The 22,833-nt window shown below is 47.4% G+C and overlaps 1 protein-coding gene across 11 annotated transcripts in view; it reads right to left on the bottom strand.

Annotated features, from left to right (window-relative positions):
- The window catches only part of SEPTIN6 (septin 6), a 65,715-nt gene that overhangs the window by 4,122 nt on the left and 38,760 nt on the right, over positions 1-22,833 (bottom strand). For 2 of the 11 annotated variants that reach the window (XM_081126390.1, XM_081126384.1), the window contains 6 exons: positions 16,659-16,755; positions 14,598-14,766; positions 13,129-13,261; positions 11,229-11,419; positions 8,752-8,796; positions 296-3,349 (listed from right to left, as the gene is read on the bottom strand). In XM_081126390.1, the coding sequence (XP_080982516.1) occupies positions 8,793-8,796; positions 11,229-11,419; positions 13,129-13,261; positions 14,598-14,766; positions 16,659-16,755 (594 nt within the window). In that variant the 3' untranslated portion in view covers positions 296-3,349; positions 8,752-8,792. Of the gene's footprint in view, positions 1-295; positions 3,350-3,400; positions 4,611-8,751; positions 8,797-9,804; positions 9,980-11,228; positions 11,420-13,128; positions 13,262-14,597; positions 14,767-16,658; positions 16,756-22,833 lie in introns of those variants that run through there. The other 9 variants (XM_081126383.1, XM_081126389.1, XM_081126386.1 and 6 more) reach the window with 8 other exon arrangements.

Raw genomic sequence — 22,833 nt, 5'->3', positions numbered from 1 at the left:
CACTCCACTTCCTCCATCTGTTATCCTAGATAATGAGCTCAACGGATCAGTTAAATCCATGCCAATAGAGGAAAGGTAGAGGATTCCCATCCACCCCCATCCCACCCCCGTGGGAATTTCAAGCTCAGATGAAGGAAGGAGGGGGCACAGCAGCCCACCTAGGAAGTTTGCAAATGGGCTGAGGGTGCCTCCCTGAGCCCCTCAAATCATCCACTTGTAAGGCAGCCACCCACTCCTAAAGCAAACCGTGATGGGCCGCATCACCTAATGGTTTAAGATCAGATCACACAGCCGCTGAGCATTTCTTTGAGTTTTATTGAAAATTGACATGGACATTAGAAAGGTATCAAGCTAAACAGTGCTGGTTTTGGGATGTTTCTCCTGGCGAATGAAAGCCCCAGAGGGGCAGTGACTGGTCACACCTTTGAGCAAAAAGAACAAAGGAGAAAGGAAAACACACACACAGATTCCAGAAAACATGCAAAGAGGCTCTCTCTCAAGAGACACTGGACAGCGGGATGGCGATGGTTATGGGGATATGTGGGAAGGAGCACACTCACATGGTATTTTGATGCAAGTTAAACCAACGAATTCAAGGCAGATTTGTCAACATCAGAGCTCTCCAGCCAGATCCCAGGTTGAGCAGAAACCTCTCTCAAAACCCCAACTAGCCCTGGAAGGTTGAATGGATTAATTTCGCTCTCACTAAGCTTAAAACCCCTCCCACCTTTACTTTCTCCACTAGTGTTAGCGGATCCATTTCCCCCTTGGTGGGGGTCTGCAGGTCTGAGAGTGCTGGAGATACAAATGTCGCTTGACTTTCTCTTCCATGCTCAGAAATGTTTAATAGTGGCCGAAGACCATCAGCCCACCGAACCGGAGGTTTCATGTTTAAAAAGAAAAATGAGAAACCCAAACGAAAACTTGTGAACAGCACTTCCACACCCATGGCTGAGGTCTTCTGCCCCAGTCACTTACACTTGGGTGAGTCGTCCTGCAGTTGTCCCTCTGAGGTTACACTTGGTCCACTCTCCAGCTCTGACGGTTCTTTTCCTGCCTTGTTAGGTTAGGACAAGACACTTCCATTTAAAATACCATGTAAGTCAGGAGAGAGCTTCTTGCCTGGACACAGGGACACATGAACACTTGCTGAGTGTGGTGTGTGTGTGTGTGTGTGTGTGCGCGCACGCACACTTTGGGGGCGAGGGGATTGGTTGGTTTCTGGTTTGAGACAATGTGGAACCCTAACTCTTCTCTAATGGCAGTCTTCTCCTTTAGATTTAGTGCAGCTGCTGAAGACAAGATTAAAAAAAGCTGGAGAGGGCGAGAGAAAGAGAAAGAAAACATGAAATTAGCCAAAGAAGAAGGACGTTCAAAGTAAGACAGGGCCAGGGGAGGGGGCAGTGTGAAGCAGGACAGATTACACTTGCAGAAGACAGGTTAGAAACGGGGTCACTGGCGGACTGTCGCCACCGGGAAATCTGCTGAGAAGGCTTTAAGGACACCACACGCCGTTTTACAGCTTCTTGTTTTAATTAAAAACAAGCTCATATTAACAGCCACATGGGAACGCCGGATGATTAAAATAGGAAACAAAAAACAAAAGTGATCTGCACTGCAGCGAACTTTGTGGCTTAAGAGAAATGAGGTGTGTGTGTGTGCACGTGGGGATTTTTTGGGAAAGCCATTCCATTCCAGTCTGCAAAAATAAGAGCACAGACCATTTCTAATGACTGGTTTTGCTTCACCAGAAGTAAACAGAGTAGTTAGGTTATTTTTTTTAAAAATAGCAACGATTGTACTCATTAGAAAGCCTTTTCATGGAAAGAAAAAAACCACCTTTCTGTCCACAGTGAGAAAACTACCATTAGCAAATGTCACCCCAATAAACGTAATAAAATAAAAAAAGAAAGAAAACTACCCAATAAAATGACTATTTTAATTCTTTTCATAGTGTTGGTGGATTTTCTAAAGGCCTTATGCTCGCTCACAGTTTAGATTTTCTTTTACCAAACTTTGTCTAGGGTGCCTGTTAAACATACGAATGCCTGGGCCCCATTCCAGACTTCCAGGAAAGCTGAGCAGCTAACAGGTGCTGGTGACCCCTACTGTCCGCAGAAGCACTCCGTTCACAGCTGCTCTGGAGTCTTTTGCTTTGCCTGCCCCTACCCACCCACCCTTGGCTATTTTTCTATGGGAAAAATACCTCCAAGGCCCTCTAATACTAACTATTCAGTTTCTCTGAGCATCAAAAGACCCTGTCTCCGGGATCGTGAGCAGATTAAAGCCCTTTGTGAAATGGATTGGGAGTCAGAAGACGCTGAGTTTGGGTCTGGCTTCTGCCACAAAACAGCACAGGGACCTCTGGCAAGTCCCTTCACTTCTCCAGGCCTCAGTTTTCTCTTAAGAAAAAAGTGGGTCATGTCTGTCTTGCGAACCAAAATTTCTCCCTTCATCCAAAATTCCTGCCTAGTCTCTGAAGTTCTCTCAGGCTGCGTGGCTCTAAAACTTGGGAAGTTTTCAGAGCTCCTTGAGCCTTAAGTACTGATGTGTAAACAAATGCAAATGAGGGGGCTATATTTGTGATGCAAATAATTACCCAGGGGGGATGGAGACCAGTTGGTTATTTTAAGTTTGGGATTTGTGGGAAGCAGCTGTGAAACTGGACTGGAAACATCAAAGCTGCAAATAAGATACCTTTCCCCAGAAGACCTGACAGCCCTAACTTATCATTTCTCTGAGCCACTGGCTGAGTATCCAAGTTCTTTTTGTCTTTTTAAACTGCCAAGCATAGTCTCCTAAAATGCTCTACTATGAGACTTGGATTTTTCAAGAAAGTAGCTTAAGCTTTGGCAGTAATCCCTTCATACTTGCCTGTGGCCACCAACAAATCAGCGACTCACCAAACAATACACATCAAAACTGCGCCATTGCTTTACCAACAAGAAAAGGTAAAGAGTGTGCATTCACTTACTTTTCATTTTTTCTACTTTTCCCTTCCCATTATTATCTATTATTGAAGAGAGAAACCCTCTTCCCATTCTCAACTCTTCAAAAAGGCCTGAATTATTTGGCATAGCCTTGTTTCGAAAGAAAGTAACTAAACAAACAAAACAAAAAAACTCTCAAAAAATAAAAAAGAAGTTCATGATCAGTGCCAGTGAGACTGGGAGGCAGAAGTCAAAAGAGGTGGGGCTTGAAGTGGAAGAACATGGCAGGGACAGGGGACCCAGCTTCCTGGCACCCGGAGGAAAGCTGTCAGTTAAAATAGGAACCTTGGCTTAAAGGGCTAAATGGAGTCCAGTCCAGCTGTAGCGGGGAATACTATTCAGTACACAGCCATGGGTTACTGCAAAGGAAGGGCAGAGAAAGGGCGTGTTAGCCACAGAGAATTGCCAGCTCACCTCCAGCTCTCACTCTCTCACTGGCCAAACACCGAAGGCCACTGTGCCTGACAATGGGGCGCTCCTACTTCAAAGGGTTTCCCAAAGGCATTATGGGATGGCCCCCATTATCAGAATTGGGCCTGGAATATTTATAAAACATCAAATCCTTAGACTGGAGATAAAGTTAGGGACCTTTCAAGGAATAGAATAACACTTCTCTCCAGATGATAATCTCACCTCTACTTATTGGGGGGAAGGGAACATGCAAAATGCAGATTAAAATTTAGCATCACATTCACCAGAGAGACAGGAAGACTCATCAAAGCAAAACTGAAAACATTGATTCTTTGACCACTCAGTTTGGCAGTTTGTGACATGGCGTTATTATAGCCGCTACTGGCCCTGTCTTTTGGGGATGGTGTGGAGCCCTAAGGGAGATTACATAGGAGATGCCGACACGCCTCAGAATTCCTTAAGCCTATCATTCAAGACACTAGGCAGGTAATAATATTCAGGTTTATTTCCCTTTCTGCATCTGTGGGGTACCCAGAGTTTGAGAGAGAGGAAATTTATGCTATTTTCTTCAGCAGTCGTGTTTTCTGGGGCGGGGGGGTTGGTGTAGATAAACTTATTCTAGGTTTTTAACACAGCTGGAGTACAGTTACTCTGAGCGAATCAAAACTGGAAAGGGCTGAGCTGGGAGGCCATAAGGAAAAGGCAGCAAAGGAGCTCCTTCTGGAGCCCTCTGAGAAGGAACTAGGGTTCTGCTGGGAGGTAGTGGGTGCTCAGGGAAGCCCAGTGACTAGGGACTAAGGGGGACGGTCCTGCTGGACTGGTGCTTACCCAGCCACAGTGGATGCAAATACCTCGGGGAAGGGAGCAACCGTCAGACTTTGAACTGGGAAACCCGTGGTGGAGAGTAGCAGATGGGACCCTTGAACATGTTACACTCGGGCAAAGATGGGAGATGGGGAGTGGATGGCTGGGGGCACTGGGAGGGGCGGGGGGAGAGGGAAGCGCGATGCGTATCTAAGCCACATGACTGCTGGCTTCTTGACCAGGGGCCAGACACCATCCTTAGACTCTCAGGCTTCTTTCTATATACTTTGGCAGGAAGAGAGGAGAGGACACAGGTTGTGTGCCCCCAGTCGTGTTAAGGGATAATTAAAGAGAGGGAAGCCCAGCTCTGTTGTGCAGGAAAAGGGTGTCTACAGGAAGCCCAAACTGAAAATGAAAAGAGAAGTTGGGTTAATGGATGGATAGATTAATGTACCAAAAAAATGTTAGAAGAAAACTGTTTGTCATGATGACTAATGGATACATTAGAATATACGGCTACGTTAGGTGGTCTTAAGGTCCTATCTTGCATTGGCTCCTGAACATGCTTTCTTGCTCATATACCTACACACACCTCTGAGTGGCAGCAGTAATGGGATTAGCTGGCAAAATAATTCCCAACAGTCTCAAGAATATGTTCTCTCTCTTATTAATTCCCAGGTCCTGACTGATGCCCCAACCCAGACACCCTGTGCGGGAATACCTTCAGCAGATCTCCAGGTGCTCTTGGGCCCCTGCACAGAGCACCAGGCCCTCAGCTGTTGGCTGTCTTGTCCCATTGGGAAACCCAGTCAGCTAAGTGGCACCCTGGGGCAAGAGCTGTTTGAAAAGTGTCTGCTTCAGACCAGTTACCTGAAAACCTGAACTGCGGAAACCCATTACTGGTTTGCAGTCACATAGCACTCTGACCTTTCTTTCATTTAAACTTCATCCTTGTGACATAAACAGGGCAAGTAGTATCCATCCCCATATGACATATGAGGAGACTGAGAAACACAGGGAGATTGACTGTCTTGCCCAGATCACAAAGAAAAAGACACGGCCAGAATAAGAGCCTGAAACCTTTGGCTGTTTAATCACACCATAGTGTCCCTGAGAGTGCCTTGGCTGTGGATCTAAGCCTGTTTTTTTACCTGAAGGATACATTTATCTCATTAAAGACTATTAGATATTTGGGGCCTGGCCGGCATGGCTCAGTGGTTGAGCGTCGACCCATGAACCAGGAGGTCACGGTTCGATTCCTGGTCGGGGCACATGCCCGGGTTGCAGGCTCAATCCCCAGCAGGGGGTGTGCATGCAGGAGGCAGCAGATCAATGACTCTCTCTCATCATTGATGTTTATCTCTCTCTCCCTGTCCCTTCCTCTCTTTGAAACAAAAAACCCCCCACCCAAAACCATACTTAAAAAAGAAAAAGACTATTAGATATTTGGAAGAGGTAGTTAAAAGCATGTGCATATGTGACTATGTTTGTACAGTCACTTCCTCAGAGTGAATACATCCATACACCTCCACACCACACACACACACACACACGCACGCGCGCACATGTGAATGGCAATTTATACCAAAATTAGGAGTTCTACATTCTTGCTCCATTCTGCGACTAACTCACTGTGTGATCCTTGGTCAAGTCTCTTAAATTCCCTGCTCCTCCATGTACTCATTTTGTCAACTGAAGACTATTCTTTCCCTACCTCACAGGATTGTTGTAAGGCAAAAATGAAATATTATGGGGAAAAGCACTTTGAAAAGTATTAGAATGTTTTATATGAATGCTCCTCCCTCACATTATTCTTTGTTTACTTCCTAGGGGAAGGGAAACCTAAACAGCACTCTTAGCCTATGTTCTGGGCTTCACAGGGAGGCTGACATATTTTGATACGTGTACACTCTTCCATATACTGTGCACCCCCCAAGAGTCAGGGGTCAGTAACCACTGAGATATATACAACTGTGTACAAGTCACAGAAGAATGATTTCCCTACAGTTTCAGACAACTACAAGCAGTGCCTCAAGCAATTTCAGGAACAGTGAGGAACAGTAAGCCGCACTCTATTTAATGAGAGGTGGCCTTTGCGATCCACCCTATGAATGATGGCTTCGGGGAGCGGACAGGCTGCCTTTGCTGCTTTCGGATCCCGGGGAGCCAAAGCCTCTCTGCCCTATTTGCTTTGGAACTGCTTTTGTGGTCTGGGGAGAAGCCTGCCAGGAAAAACAACCTACTTGGGTTGAGGTTGGCTGTTCACGCTGTTTGCTAATTACCTCTCACTTATAAAGTAAGGCGTTAATTATAGTTTTGCTAGAATTCATTTTAGTAATGGCCACTAACAATGGTTCACTCAGGGAAATCTGAACCAGGTTGTGTCAAACCGTATTAATTCAGTTTCATTAACTGAAATCTAACTGACCAGAATACATCTTTTCTACTCTCCTCATTGAAAATGGGGCAACAGACCGGCTGGCATGGCTCAGCGGTTGAGCTTCGACCCATGATCCAAGAGGTCACAGTTTGATTCTTGGTCAGGGCACATGCTCAGGTTGCAGGCTCGATACCCAGTAGGGGGCATGCAGGAGGCAGCCCATCAATGACATCATTGATGTTTCTATCTCTCCGTCTTCCTTCCTCTCTCTGAAGTCAATAAAAACATTTTAAAAAAGGAAAAGAAAAGGGGGGAACAAAGAAGATACATGTGAACTGAGCTTCTACAGGTGTCAGACACTTTTCAAGGCACTGGGACCGCAGCAGAGGACAGACACTCTGGGAAGTGATAGTCTTCCTGAATGGAAACCTGCTGTTTAATTCCAGTCAACTAGCAGGGGCTCTAAAGACTTGCCTTTAAGCTAGACAATAAATCTTTTCATTGTTCTTTTAGGGTTGTTTCCTTTGGCCCAATTTCATGGCCTTATGTTTCAGAAGCCTCTATGGACTTCCTCTTTGGGACTTGCTTGAAAATAGGATGTTTTGCCAGCTGCCCGAAGTCCCCAGGGCAATAGCTGCGGCAATCAGTTTGGTGATGAACAGCCGACTCGCCATTTAAATCATAAACTATATTGGTGAGTGGGGAGAAGCAAGCCCTCTCAATGTTTTATATTCCCTGATCCAAACAAACCAAATATAAAGGGCTTTATGAGACAGCTGGGGTATCCTGAACACTGACTAGGAATTTTATGTTAATGAACTGTTAATTTTGTAGGTATGATAATGGTGGCACTGTGGTTATGGTCTTTGTGTGTGTGTGTGTGTGTGTGTGTGTTTTAAACAGTCGTTATCTCTTAAAGATACATGCTAATATATTTGCAGATTAAATAATGTGGCATTTGCTTTATAATAATCCAGCAGATTTGGAGTAATAGACGAAACAGGATTGGCCCTGTGTTGACAGTTGTGTGGGGGCTGGGTTGTGGGTACCTGGGGCTGCACTGTGCTATCCCTCTCTTCTTTTGTTCATGTTTAAAAGTTTCTATGGTAAAGTTTAAAAAACAGTAATAAGCTTAATTGTGTTAAATTAGACATATTTAAGTTCCCTCCCTATCTACTACCTGAGTCTAGAAGAACAGACAGGAGGTGCTTAATCATTGCTATAATCATCCTATAAATCACTTGATGCCAGGGCCTGCTTATTCTCTTCCGTAGATGCAACATGTAGTGCTCAGGAACCCATCTTACCAAAGGTAGGTGTTCATGAAACTGGTACTTGTAGAATTAAATGTAAGGAACTTTCTGTAATATCTGAGAGCTCTTCAGTTTCTTCCACTTTCATTATGGTTTGGGGGGGGTTACATAGCCAAAAGAAATTTGAGAACTTGAACCCTCTGGATAAGAAACAGCCACCAGAGGGAAACAGAGAAGCCAGTTTCTGTTAGCTTGGAACATTCCCAAACCTGGAGGACAATGCCACTGTGACAAATGCAGGACAGGGCTGCTGAACCCAACGGTTTCCCTCCTCACTACAGTCTAGTTAATTTGGAAAGCAATGATTAAGGCTCTTTAAGAAAAAAAAAAGGCCAAGCCTTAGCCAGTGTGGCTCAGTGGTTAGAGTGTCAGCCTGCGGACTGAAGGATCTCAGGTTCGATTCCCGGTCAAGGGCATACCTTGGGTGCAGGCTCCTTTCCCAGCCCCGGTCAGGGGTGTACAGGAGGCTACAAATCGATGTATCTCTCTCACTGTCTCTCCTCCTCCCTTCCACTCTCTCTAAAAAAATCAGTGGAAAAAATATCCTCGGGAGATTAACAAAAAAAGAAAAAAAGGCCAAAAGGGAACCTCAAATATTGATCCATCCTTGCTACCCAGCTGTTCTAGCAGAAGTCTGAAAATATCCCACTTTTAATCAGGCAGGCAAACATTCCACATGTACACTTGAAACCACACCAGACTCTTTCTTAATAGTCTAAGTCACAAGAGGAAACCAGCTGGGACAATGAGGCAGCTTCTTTTACGGTCGGATATGTGTGTTGGTGGGGGTGGGATCTGGGGAGATGTGTTCTAGGAGCCACTGCCAGTTCTATTTAGAGTTAATAAAGCTTACCAGGACCCTGGGTTTCATGCAGCATGCAGCAAACAGCAGAGTTAACTGTAAAACAGTAAGAGCTGATGAAGGTGGAGTGAGCTTGAGGAGAAACCAAATATTATGAGTTCACACCAACAATGAAGAGTTAGAGGTCAAAGGAGATTAGGAGGAGCAGGAGGGCACGTGGGGAGGGTGGGCTGGGAGCGAGCCCTGCAACACGGGTACTATTCCTTAGCCTCCTTAAGGGAAGCCAAATGAAATTCTAAATATGTGACCCTATTACATCCAACCACCATCTCTCAAGAAGTGTTACCATCGCCACTTGCACCCTCATACCCCACCACTGCCATCATCACTATGGGACCGGAGTGACATAGGCCTCATGAAGGGTCTTTCAGAAGCCAGCTAACTGTTTAAGGGATTATGCAAGAAGCCCAGGCCTGGGGCCACTTACCCATCTGGAAGTATGAAAAGAGGACAGTCTATTGGGTCAGGCCCTTATTGCTAATACGAGGGGCACAGGCACTAAGGTTTTTACCCATTTCGAATTAGAAAAGGGCACCGTCACCAGCCCCAAATCTTCCTGAGGACTGTAAAGAGGGTCTTCTGTCTGGGGTCGGGGGAGGTCCAGTAATTTGAGGCAACTGGGAGAAAACCTGGTGTGGGAGGAACTTCCACTAACATCAGAATAGAGAATATTTATAGTTTAGCGTCTGTCAGTGGGTCCGAACAAATGGATCTTCTAATTCCTGCAAGCAGGCTGTGAAACTACCCCAGGGATTGAGTTAACAAATACCGCAGGGCTATGAAGGCAGCAGGTTAGACTGGAAGACAAATTTAGACTTTTCTGATCTTAAAAATAGGAATCCATTCCTGCTGGCGCAACTGACACACTACGACAGATTGGTTAATATAGTGTTTCCCAAGAGACTTTATCTGGCCAGTTGAACTTTATCCATTAAGTAATACCAAAAAGAGTTTGTTAGTCAGTGAATTTGACATACAGTGTTATGGTTCACTAACAAAAATCTTTAGACTAACGTGAAAATGTTCAAATTATACTTACGAATAAAGAATAATAGAATTGCAAAACTGAGTGCCTTCAAAATATTTTAATACTGTACAAAAGTCACTATTTTATTCCTAAGTGATGAGCCAGGCACAGAGGAAAGGAAGATGTTTCCTCCTGGCAAATATCCAATAGTTGAGCCCTGGCCAGTGTGGTTCAGTTGGTTGGAGTGTCGTCCTGCACACCAAAAGGTCACAGGTTCAGTTCCCCGTCAGGATACGTACCCAGGTTTCCGGTTCTATCCCCGGTCGGTAGGGGCGCCTACAAGAGGCAACCGATCGATGTTTCTCTCTCACATCGATGTTTCTCTCTCTGTCTCCCTCTCCCTTCCTCTCTCTCTCAAAAAAAAGTCAATAAAGCCATATTTTTTAAAAAATCCAATAGCTGAGTCAGGAACACACATGGCTAAGAATAGAGGGCAACGACCATGGACATCTTTCAGATCCTCAGACCCCTTTAATAAGGACATTGCCTAACACTCCATCTGAGGGCTTCTGAGTCACATTGCACAAACGACTTCCGAGCCCAAGGGACCACTGGGTTTTTTCCTGCTATGAATAGGTCCCGTCAGAAATGCTTTTCTCTTCTCTGGTTCTGGGATGAGGAATGGGTTGGGTCAGGATAATCGGCCCACATGGTAACCAGGAGCCCATGCTACCCCACCTTACCAAATACCAGGGGAGGGAGATAGATTGTCAAATCATTCCCCAGGTTGAGGATGGCGCATCCAGAGTATACCAGCATCTGAGGGTTCCCCACCAAGTTTTTAGTTGTACCTCAGGCCAGGAACAACTAAGCGGTCAACAGGATGGACAGCAAAGGGGTGAGAAATCAGAACTGGGCTCCAGCCTTCAGCAGCAGCAATGAAACTCTGCTGGCTGCAACCAGGGAGAACTGAGGCAGAGAGAGGCCGGCCTGCAGGCACCGAGAGGTGAACACCTCCGGATGGGATGCGCAAGCAGGCCTGGAAGCCCCATCAGCTCCGACCTCTTGGGGAGAAAGAGCATGCGAAAGGCTCCTGCGAAGACCCTCTCTCCCACTGCCCTCCACCTGCCCTCCTTTTTGTTCACTTCCTTATGACTTTGCAGCGCTCACTGTTTCCTCCCTTCTTCTTTCTACCCTCTCACATTCCTTTTGCCTTTCTTCTCCTTTCCCTCCCTCTCCTCCTACCTGAGTCTGCAGGACATTCCTAAGCAACCAAACAGAGAGGCTGGGCTTCTGGGGCCTACTCTCAATTCCTCAAATTCAGGGAATCTGAAGATCCCGCGGGGACACCGAGACCGGTTACGGGTACCCAAACTGGTCTAACAGCCCGCAGCTCACCTCTGCTCACCATCCCTCGCCCCCTCGGCGCCCAGACCCCACCCTGAGGGGATGAGCAGGAGCAGAAAGAAGCCACCACCCCAGAGCCCCCCCCTACACTTACTTTTTCTTCTCTTTGTCCCTTTTCAGAGTCTGAGAGCCGCCAGCCTGGGAGCCCTGGGACTGGAGCAGCTCGGCCGCCGTCTTTCTCTGTTTGAAAGCGTTCACTTCGTCATCCAGGGATTTCTTCTTGTCCTCCAGCTTCTTCTTCTCGTCCTGGTGCAGTTTCTTCAGACGGTCAAACTTCTCGTGCAGCTGGCAAGAAAGCACGGGGCGTTTGGGGGGAGTCCCCCGTCAGCAGCCCACAGCTAACCTGAGCCCAGGGCGACCGGGGACGGTCCGACAGGGTTGCAGCCCTGCAAGCACCCTGGGACCTTAGGAGACATTTCTGCTCGCGACAGCAATGGTGGCACCAAAGGGCACCATGTTCTGGATAGTCCCCTTGTCCTGCATTTTACCTCCAAGTGTCTGCTCCTGAATATGGTCAGAATGGTGTGTTCTGCTTAATCAAACATTTCATTTAAAAGAGTTACCACAGCCCGGCCAGCATGGATGAGCATCGACCTACGATCCAGGAGATTGTGGTTCAATTCCTGATCAGGGCACAGGCCCGGGTTGCGGGCTCGATCCCCAGCAGGGGCCAGGCAGGAGGCAGCCGATCAATGACTCTCTCATCATTGATATCTCTCTCTCTCTCCCTCTTTCTTCCTCTCTCTGAAATCAATAAAAACATATTCAAAAATAAAATAAAATAATAAAATAAAATAAAAAAAAATAAAATAAAATCAACACCCTTGTCCTGGGCTTTGGTGATAACCCTAGAGAATCACAGCAGATTACGGGGAAAGAGACTTGGGAAGTGATTAAGTGCTTCCCTTCATCATCGGCTTCAAGACCCAGAGAAGTGAAGCAGTTGTTGAAGTGACCAAAACTGTAGTTGAGGCCACTTTAATCGGGCAGCACTGGGTGCATTGGTAGGGGGACCTGGGACACACAACAACAGTTAGGGGACTAACTGCACTCTATTAGGCATGGCTTCAGTAATGAGAACCCCAAGGGTACCATCAAACCTTAGTTTAAGAACTCGCTAGAGCTGCACAGATGTTTCTTTAATGCCACCATGAAATGGAACAGAAATGTTCAAATGACTAGGAGAATGCCCCAGCTGTTACTGCTTCAGGTTTCAACAAGGTACCAAGGACTGCCTGGGACCATCTTTCCCTGTGGCCATCAGGGAGCAGCTGGGATGGGGCAGGACAGCCAAGAATCAGTTGGCACCTGACCTCAAGGGGCTACATTAGGTCTTGACTCTTGAGCAGTGCTGCCCAATAGAATTGTGCGGAGATAGAAATGTTCTCTATCTGTGCTGTCCAATGCGATAGCCACTAGTCACATGAGGACTGAGCATTTGAAATGTCCCTGAGAAAGTGAGTTTTAAACTGTATTTATGTTTAAATAGCCGCATGTGGCTAGTGGCTAGCGTATGGACAGCACTGCCCTAGAGCAGGGGTGGGGAACCTTTTTTCTGCTAAGGGCCATTTGGATATTTACAATATCATTCGTAGGTCATATAAAATTATCAACTTAAAAATTAGCTGTGAAAAAAGGCTCCTAAATTTATTGAATTTTGAGCCCTGCCTGTAGTTGCCTTGGCAGGGCCAGACCAAATGATTTCACGGGCAGTATACGGTTAGCAGGCCGGACATTCTGCACCCCTGCCCTGGAGAATCAAGTAACACAGAATGAGAAAACATCTGGCTTTGGGGAATGAGGGATCAAGAAGCCACACACTTCTCGCAGCCCCCTCTGTGCCAGCCAAGGCAGGGCTACAGACAGACGCCGGGCCCGATTCCTTCCTGGAGGCTGCAAGGCTCTGGCTGGCTGTGCTCTCAGGGCAGAAGCCCCTGCCATGCCTAAGCTCAGCCTCCTTTCCCTTCCTGCCTAACACCTAGGCTCCCATTTACCTCTTTTTCTGCCTCTTTCAGTTCAGCTTCTTTCTCTTTGACTCTCTGGACGAACATCTGTCTCATCTCCTCTTCTTTTTTCTGGAGCTCTCCTAGGAACTCATTCCTTTTGGCCTCATACGTCTCCTGTAAACTGCAAACATTGTCAGGTTAATTCCCTCGCCTTTGGAATGGCTCTTATTTGATGAAAACTGGCCCCAATGATCCTCCCTGGGTCCCCCCATCCTCCTGTCCCCGATTTTGGGAGAGGCGCAAAAACAGAACCACAAAACTGTGGGCAGCTGGCCTGGCGCGTGACAGCAGAATCACAGGACTGCTTGAGGGTGATGGGGCAGCTGAACTGGAGCGATATTGAGAACTGAGAGTGACTTAGAACAGCTGCTTCTATACTCTCATTTTACAGGTAAGGAAACAAGCCCAGAGAGGTGAGGTGACTTGCTCAAGACCACACAGCTAGTTAGAGGTAGAACTGGGACCGGAAGCTGGATCTTTTCTCTTTTTACTCTGGGTCCTCCGACTCTACTCAGCTCCCAGGTCCGGGCTCTGAAACTGACCACATTAATAAACGATTGCAATAAACACTTGATGAGCCCAGCCGGTGTGACTTAGTGGTTGAGCATCAACCCATGAACCAGGAGGTCACAGTTCAATTCCTGGTCAGGCTACATGCTCGGGTTTCAGGCTTGATCTCCAGTAAGGGGTGTGCAGGAGGCAGCAGATCAATGACTCTCATCATTGAGGCTTCTCTCTCTCTCCCTCTCCCTTCCTCTCTCTGAAATCAATAAACATATTTTAAAAAATAAAAATAAAATGTGGGGCTTATGTCAGACATCGTGCATACAGATCAAGCACTTATACTTGGCACATTGCTCCTATCAGCAGAGTAAACTGCTTTCAAAAACATCCCTCTTCTCTGGAAGCATCTTAGACTCTGATTTAAGAAGTATGTCAATGACTATTAACATTCTGTGGTTAAAACAAAACCTGCACTTGACAGTGAATGGAGAGCCTCAAGTTCTCCAGTGCATGTACAATGACTGCTACCTGATCCCGTCTGCTTTTGATGATGCACAGGAAGGTAAAGAACACACTGGACACCTGATGAAGAAAGTGGGGCATGCAGCAGGCACAAACTGCCCACTGGGGAAAAAGGCCGCAGCTGGGGAAAAAGGCCGCAGCTCAGGGCCCCTCTCGTAGAGCTGGCTGCAGCTGCTGTGTGTGCATACTCATAGCAGTGAGACTATCGGCCTTGCTAGGCCTCTGGGCCTCCTCCGTGGCCCAGTGCTTGCCAAGCCTGCCTGGCCACACCTCCCCTGGGAAGGCAGAGAGGGGCTGGCAGGTAAAACTGGCAAATCACTGAGTCCTGATGCTCCTGGTCTCAGCACCTGTCTCTCACTCCCCCGTGGATGCTCCAGGGTAAAGCTTCCACACCCCCTGGGTTGGCTGGGCTGAGTTGGCGTGAGAGATACCTGAAGGGTTTGCTGTCGGGGTCAGTGTCCTTGAAGCCCATCTCCTCCAGCTTACAGCGGCGGTACAGCTCGTAGTGCCGGCTGTGGGTCTGTTCCCGGAGGTCCTCCATGTTCACCCGAATCAGCATCTCCCGCAGCTTCACGAAGTCACAGTGGGCCTCGTTTTCAACTGCATAGCAGGGGGTGGGGGATAGAAAGTGTATTGAAAGGAAGGCCAGGAGAAGCAGAAACAGTAAAATGAGAAGCGAAATGTCATGCAGCGCCATGGCCTTTCAATCTGTATATAGAGCCTGCGAATTTGCCACCTGATTTGTTTTTCTACTGATAAGGCAGATGAAAAGTGACAATGATGAGAGCAATGGAAAACTGCGATACTATAAAAAAATCTACGAAGACATTTAGTAGCACCTCGACCCCAACTCGCCAATCAGACACGCACAGGAAAGCTTGCCCAGCACCACTTTTAGGACAGTGGCACATGCATGTTCGCCACCTGCCCAATAAATATTTGTGGAATCTCTGCTCCCAGAATTGTATGAGGCACTGGGAATTCAGAAACAAGACACGGGATCTTGCCCTCGGCAGTTTAGTGGGACAACAGATGCAAATAGACAAATACAATACAATGCAAACATTGTGAAAATAATGGTATATAGCTAAGGTGCAGTGGAAGCCCAGAAGAGGGAGCCTAAGAACTCATGGGAGAGTGAAGGCTTCACCAGAGAGGCAACCGCTAAGAGGACTCTTGAAGGAAGAATCGGAATTTATCAGGTGAGGGAATAGTTTTTTCAAGGTCTCAATGAGGTTAGGCAAGGTTATGTAGCTAGTTAATTGTAGGGTTAGGATTCCAATCCAGGTTATCTAAAGCAGAGGAAAAATGCCTGGCAGGCGTGGCTCAGTGATTGAGCACCGACCTGTGGACCTGGAGGTCACGGTTTGATTCCCGGTCAGGGCACTTGCCCAGGTTGCGGGCTCCATCCCCAGTAGGGGGCGTGCAGGAGGCAGCGGATCAATGACTCTCTTATCATTGATGTTTCTATCTCTCTCCCCCTCTCCCTTCCTCTCTCTGAAATCAATAAAAACATAAAAAAGAGAGTATTCTCCATCATTAACAAAAAAAAAGAATACCAATATATCCACGGCCCCAGTGAAATATGACCAGCACCTTAGAAGCTCCCTTTATGGCCCTTTCTGAGCTCATGCCCCTCCTTCCCCACCACACTTAACCCGACTTTTGGGTTTATCATTCATTTCTTTGTTTTTCTTTATAGTTTTACCACTTACATATGAATTCCTAAAGATATATATCTTGTTTAGTTCTATTGAAATTCATGTAAATGGAATCATACAACATGTATTCTTCTAGGACTTATTTAGCTCAACGTTTCTGAGATGCATTCATGCAGATGTAACTATAATCCATTCATTTTCGCTGCAGTATAATATCCCGTTACATGAACATTTTGCAATTCATCCAATATATTATTTTTATTGAATTTTAGAGAGGAAGGGAGAGGGAGAGAAACATGGACATAAGAGTGAAACATTGAATGGCTGCCTCCTGCACGCCCCCTACTGGGATCGAGCCCAAAACCCACGCAAGTGCCCTAACAGGGATTCAAACCAGCAACCTTTCAGTGCAAGGGACGACGCCCAACCAACTAAGCCATACAGGCCAGGGCCATCCAATTTATTTTTAATAGATATCTGAGTTGTTTCTAATTACTCACTATTATGAACACTGATTTGGATATTGTCGTCTGTCTCCTGGTGCACTCGAGCAAGTACACATGCTCTCTTACACACTCCTTCCCACCTTGCACCAGGCACATTTGTTTTGGTTTTAGGAATGCTTTCTCCATTGGAGACAGAGAGCCTACTCATGGCAGAGAATCCAAGAGCCAGAATTTGCCTGCTGGCAACTCCTGCGTCTGTTTGAGGCCCAAGCTGAAAGAGTAGAGACTGGGGACAAGTTAGGGACTGGTCACCCGGTGGTTGGGGACAGGCAAAGAGACAGACAGAAGGGGCTCCCTTCTCCCTGTCTCCTGGAGACTCACTCACCCTGCACCGTGCCCCAAGGGTACTGTCGGGCCTTCATCATCTTGTTCCCTATCTTCAGTTCTTCTGTGCTGCCGATGACAGCAAAAGGCAGGTGGGCCTGAAACAGAAGGCAAACGAAGCTCAGAACTCCAGGGGAAGGGCGGAGCTCCCACAATGCAACTGCTGCTCATCTCCTGGGCTTAGGACCCTCACACTGCAGTGCCCCTCACTATCGTCCACATCAAGAGGCAATTCTTAAGCTCTCGAGCTGCCTGGGGATAAGGCCTAGTCCAGACTTTTGATGTCCAGAGATTCACGATAAAAGGTAACAATGACATGGCCCCGATGCATAGGGAGCAGACAAAGACAGAAAATCAGCAGAATTGTAAACAGATACACAGATGAGCTAGCTCTTCAGTATTCACAGTTGCTGAGGGGAAGAGCCTTGGAAGGTGGCTGAGTGGGATGAGGGTGGCTGCGTGTGGATTGAGAGGCTCACAGGGAACAGGGGTACTGGGATCACTGCCCCCCCCTTCCCCAGAGTGCTAGAGCCCTGGACATAGGTATATACCGAAACCACCCTGCTGAGCTGTATGCTCCTCATTCTCGTCCTTCCCTGGAGGAAGAGCTCACACTGAACCCTTGAGCCTAGAAGTCAAGCCATAAGTACTTATCCGCATGCCCATGACTGTGCTGGGTTCTGTCTCAGGTGCTGTAAGGGACACAAAAGAAGTAGAAGACACATGCCCTCACCCTCTAGCTTACAATCTTGTTGGGGAAGCTGGATATACATACCCCAGATCATGTAAGACAGAATATGAGCAAGGGCTCAAACGTATCCTCTGGTGCCCTGCACATAGTAGGTGCTTCATAAATACTCCTTGAATAGCAGTGGCAAGGCCATGGGGATGGTAGAGAGGAAAGAAAGACCAAGTATAAACAGGGGTCTGAGCTTGGTGCTTGTGGGGGTTAACGAGGAGCAGGGTGTGGCGAATGAAGGCTCTGGGGGTCAGAGAAGAGGCAGCTGCCCCCAGTCGGCATGTGGGGCCTGGGAAAGAGCCCCTTCTGCAGGGAGCTGGCCAGGTTATAAGTGCTTAGTGACCACTGGTCAAATGGAATCACTGAATAAATACTGTTTACAAACCAGGTGATTCTGAGCCGGGCTTTCCCTGAAAGGACTTTACGAGGACAAGTAAAAAGTGCACTGGAGCTTTCTTAGCCTGCTTGGAGAAACAGGCCTCCATCGCAGATATTTTGACCCATTGGCTCCTTCTTCCATTCTGTAAATATTTACCGAGTCCTGCTATGTGCTAGGCATTAAAAAGAATCCAACATTAAAAAAGTTCAGAGCCTGCCCATGGAGAGTGCACAGCCTGGGAGGGGAGAGACATGCCAACAATGATAACACAGTGAGGTCCAGATTACAAACAGAGGTTCAAGGGCTGGAAGAACACAAAGGAGAGAGCAGATAACTTTGTGGGAAGTCAAAGCAGGCCTCACACAGTAGGCAGTAGCAATCATGGGAATAGTATTGTAGCTACAGAACTGAGATTAGCAGCAGCAACTCAACTCTATGTACTCTACACTGGGTGCTCTACGTTGCATTATCTCATTGAATTTTTACAAAAGTTCGTAAGGTACGTTTTTTTAAAAAATATATATTTTTATCAATTTCAGAGAGAGGAAGGGAGAGGGAGAGAGAGTTGAAACATCAATGATGAGAGAGTCGTCATTGATTGGCTGCCTTCTGCATGCCCCTGACTGGGGATCGAGCCTGCAACCTGGGCATGTGCTCTGACTGGGAATCAAACTGCAATCTCCTGGATCCTAGGTCGATGCTCATCTGCTGAGCCACGCCCAGCCGGATGAGGTAGGTATTTTTATTATCCCATTTTATAGAAGAGGAAACTGAGGCCCAGAAGGGCTAAGTGACTTACTAGCAAGCAGCAAGGGGCGGAATCCAGATCTTCCTGACTTTAAAGCCCACCCCTGCTGGTCTGCCTCAGCCATTGCAGGGTTAGAGCAGCAGATGAGGTGAGCATTCCAAACCCTACGATGAACTGGTTGTATAGGGTCAGATTTTTTTTTTAAATCCTCACCCAAGGATATTTTTCCAATGCTTTTCAGAGAGTGTGGAAGGGAGAGTGGGAGAGAGATACACTGATGTGAGAGAGACACATCGACTGGTTGCCTCCTGCACGCACCCCGACCAGGGCAGGGGACTAGCCTGCAATCAAGGTACGTGCCCTTGGCTGGGATCAAACCCAGGACCCTTCAGTCCACAGGTCAACGCTCTAACCACTGAGCAACACTGGCTAGGATGCAGGGTCAGATTTTAAGAGGCAGTTCAATTCTGGGAAACCTGTGGGAAATGTTTTCTGTTTATTTAATCTGTGCATTGATCTCACAGCTAATCCTTCCTGTCCATTCTCTTCTAGCTCTGCACCCCAAGAATGTTCTTCAGAGTGGAAAAACCCAGGACTTAATCGGGAGCTCAGCTCCAGGACATCTGCTAATCTCCCGAGCTGCCTGGCCATGCAGCTGGAGTGGCTCTCCCTCATCCTCTCTGAGTATCATCTCAGGTCGCCCCTTCCCACCCTGCTGAAACGGGGACATAGGAAAGAAGGAAAGAGGGAAGGAGAAGGTTACAGATATGGAAGGTAGGCAAGGGATGGAGTTGGGAAATGTTTCATCAGTCCTGGTAGGGAAATGAATGAATGAGGGGTCATCGGGCATGGAAACATGGGGCATCAGGGAGTCACCGAAATCTCGAAAACCCTGCCCAAGGCCAGATATTTCTGACCTCTGCCAGCTGGCTCTGCCAGGGGGTCATCTGGGTACAATTCATTCCCACTGAGGAACCCAAGACAGGTTGGGAGCCTCAAATCCACCCCCAAACAGTTTCTGGGAAAATGCTGTCCTTCCTGCAGACACCCCAAAGCTTTGACCACAGGATACAAAAGAGCCAAGGGCAGCAACGGCGGAGGGCTAGACTGAGGGAGGAGGTGAGAAAGAGAAACAGCACTGGGCTTATCCCAGGCTCGCAACTGAAAGTGATGGAGGAGGCTGTGTGAAGTGGGAGGTATTTCTCCAGGCTCAAGAGAAAGAAAAAAAAACCAACAAGAAGAGAATAAAAGAACAAAAAATGTCAGTATTCCCTTGGGCCTACGATTTTTTATCTCCAAAGGACATTGTTAAGTAGAATAACAGGGTCACTTGTTTCCCCTCTTCTTTAAACTGCTGTTATTTTACCCCTCCCCCTTCGAAAATGCACAGCCCCCGCCCGGGCAGCTCCACAGGGCTCCGGGGACCTCCCACGGCCCACTCCTCTGCAACTGGCATCCAAGTCTGTTCTGATAAGCATATGCAAGGATATCATTTCCCAGCGCTCCCAGGAGGACTGCGCTGGATTCTCACAACAGTCTCACAGGGCAGTTATTACCAACCCCACACGTTGATTTGAGGGAGTTGGCAAACAGAAAGGTTAAATGAGTTGCCTGAGTCCCTAACTCTCAGTGCTTCGCATGCCAGCCTCCCCCGGTCACCCAGGGCCGCCTGCGCGCTGCCTCCTGACTAAACTGGCATTTGCTGGAAGTCAGCTAACCTTGAAGGGCAGGGAATCCTGGGGCCAGGCTCTGGCCCTCTTTCTGCTGCTCTTGAGGGACTGAAGAGCAGAGAGAAGGTACACCCATCACACTCCCAGGGGTGACACTTGGTATGTGTGGGCCCAGGGAGGAGACTCTGATGGATGCAAGAGAGTGCTGCTGCTAAAACAGCTACAGACACCTAAGGGGAGTCCATGGAGCTCCCTCACCCAGAAGACTTCTGATGAGGTGCCCCCAGAGGTCAGATGCCCCAGTCCCCGAAAACTTTACCAAGAGATAGCCTCAAGCTTCATCTTGTGAGTCTAGTCCCAGATTCACTACCTTGCCTGTCTCATGTCTACCTTAAATTCCTCTTGGCACATCTGAAAGTGTTTGATGCTCCAACTGGCACGAATGATTCTATTCTGGTTCCACTTTGGGAGAGCAGATGATCGTTCCCCTCAGCCAGGTAAAATCCAGACTGTCAGGGCCCTTTTCTCCTTGTCGGACAATATCCCAACTGGGAGTGGCTTCCTCCCAGGGTGGACAGCATTTCTGGGTGGTGCTGCTGCTTATGCTCACCCCCACTTCAGGCGCCTACTGGCGACTGAGCAAGAGCGTTTCCTGACACTCAAGTCAACCCTTGGTGATTCCCACAAAAGTGTGTGCAAACAACAGAAATGGCACTGCTGCCTTAGGAGAAGGAACAGGCTTGTGCCTGTGGGTCTCCCTGTGACCCTATAGGTCACCCATGTGACCAAATGCCTTTATGGGGGTCAAACCCAAGACCTCACAGGTGGCCAATCAAGTGAGCCAAGTAAAGTAACTGGGCCTATTTCCTGGTCCTTGGCCACGGTTTGAGCCACGCAAAGAACAACACTGAATTTGAACAACACAGCAATTTTTAGTATGAAAGCCTACAACCTTGAGAGTTGTCAGAACTGGGGTTGAAAGCAGCATGCCACAAGATCTCTCGCTCCCTTGTCTTGCTCCCTCAATCTGAAATCAGGGTTTCCAGAGCCACCCATAGGTCAAGGGGGAGGCTGAGACCTCATTACCACAAGAGGCTTCTTCCACTTCTTCCAATCCAGTTCCCATGGTAATTGGCTGGGGTGGATGGGGCTGTGGGGCTGGAGTCAAACCCAGAACTGAAAGACCAGCACCCATTCCTCCTACCACCCAAGCCCAGGTCTCTGATGATGCAGCTTCGTGTACCACGGCTTGTCCGAAGACCCTGGGGAGTTCTGACAGTTGTAATGGTGGTGGGCACGCTAAGCAATACCATGTATATATTTTATAGCAGCAACTCCTCATCCTGTCCCCCATCACAAGACACATAACCCCATAGCGTTCACATGCATGCGCCCCTCCCACAGGCATGCCCAATTCCAGGCACACTAGCTGGAAGCCACCCCTTTCTTTCCAACTCAGAAAAGCATGGTGGAACGCCAAGGAACAGATGCTGAGTGATGTTGTTATAGGGATAACCCTAAATCCACTAAACCTCCAGTTATTAAAAAAAAAAAAAAAAAAAAGTAATGAGTCATGGGAATGTAATGTACAGCACGAGAAAAATAATATTATTGTAATAATTTTGTATGGTGACAGATGGTTACTAAACTTATGGAGGTGATTACATCATAAGGAATACGTCAAATTGCTGTGTATGTTATATACCTGAAATTAATATAAAATTGTACGTCAACTGTACTTTTTAAAAAATATGTTTTTATTGATTTCAGAGAGAGGGAGAGGGAGAGAGAGAGAGAGAGAAACATCAATGATGAGACAGTCATTGATCAGCTGCTTCCTGCATGTCCCCCACTGGGGACTGAGCCCACAACCCCGGCATGTGCCCTGACTAGGAATCAAACTGTGACCTCCAGGTCCATAGGTAGACGCTCAATCACTGAGCCATTCAGGCCGGGCTCAACTATATTTTAATTTTAAAAAAATAAAAATATTTAAAGTTTTTCAAAGTGAAATACTGGCAAGCTTTGGACAATTGTAAGAAAGGACCCCAGTCCCGCTGGCTTAGCTCAGTGGTTGAGCGTCGACCTATGAACCAGGAGGTCACGGTTCGATTCCCAGTCAGGCACATGCCTGGGTTGTGGGCTCGATCCCCAGTAGGGGGCGTGCAGGAGGCAGGCGATCAATGGCTCTCATCATTGATGTTTCTATCTCTTTCTCCTTCTCCCTTCCTTGCTCTGAAATCAATAAAACATATTTTTAAAAAATTATAAAAAAATAAATAAATAAAAAAGAAAGGACCCCAAACACCTTCATAGCCCAAACAGTGTGGTTGAGAACTGCTGCTTCACAGCACAGGAAGTTTCCAACCTTGGCTGTGCCTGCTCTAGGTTCAAACAGGAGGGCAGAGCTAAGCTGAGAGAAGCCAAAATGATTGTCAGTCCCGATCCACAATGTAGTGAGATGTAGTTTTGTGTGACACCATGAGATAGATTTCTGAGAACTCTAAGCCCCTCTCCATTCTTAGCAGAGCAAAACCACAAGCCTGAAAGTTGCCCAGTGACTTAGGCAATCCAAGTTTGAAGATATCTATGGGGCCCTATGTGCTGAGGTGACAGGCGCTTCTAGACATCAGTGCCAGT

Source organism: Miniopterus schreibersii (assembly GCF_964146895.1).
Source record: "Miniopterus schreibersii genome assembly, chromosome: X".
In the NCBI taxonomy this organism is placed as follows: Eukaryota; Metazoa; Chordata; class Mammalia; order Chiroptera; family Miniopteridae; genus Miniopterus; species Miniopterus schreibersii.
This window is presented reverse-complemented; position numbering and strand designations above follow the sequence as displayed.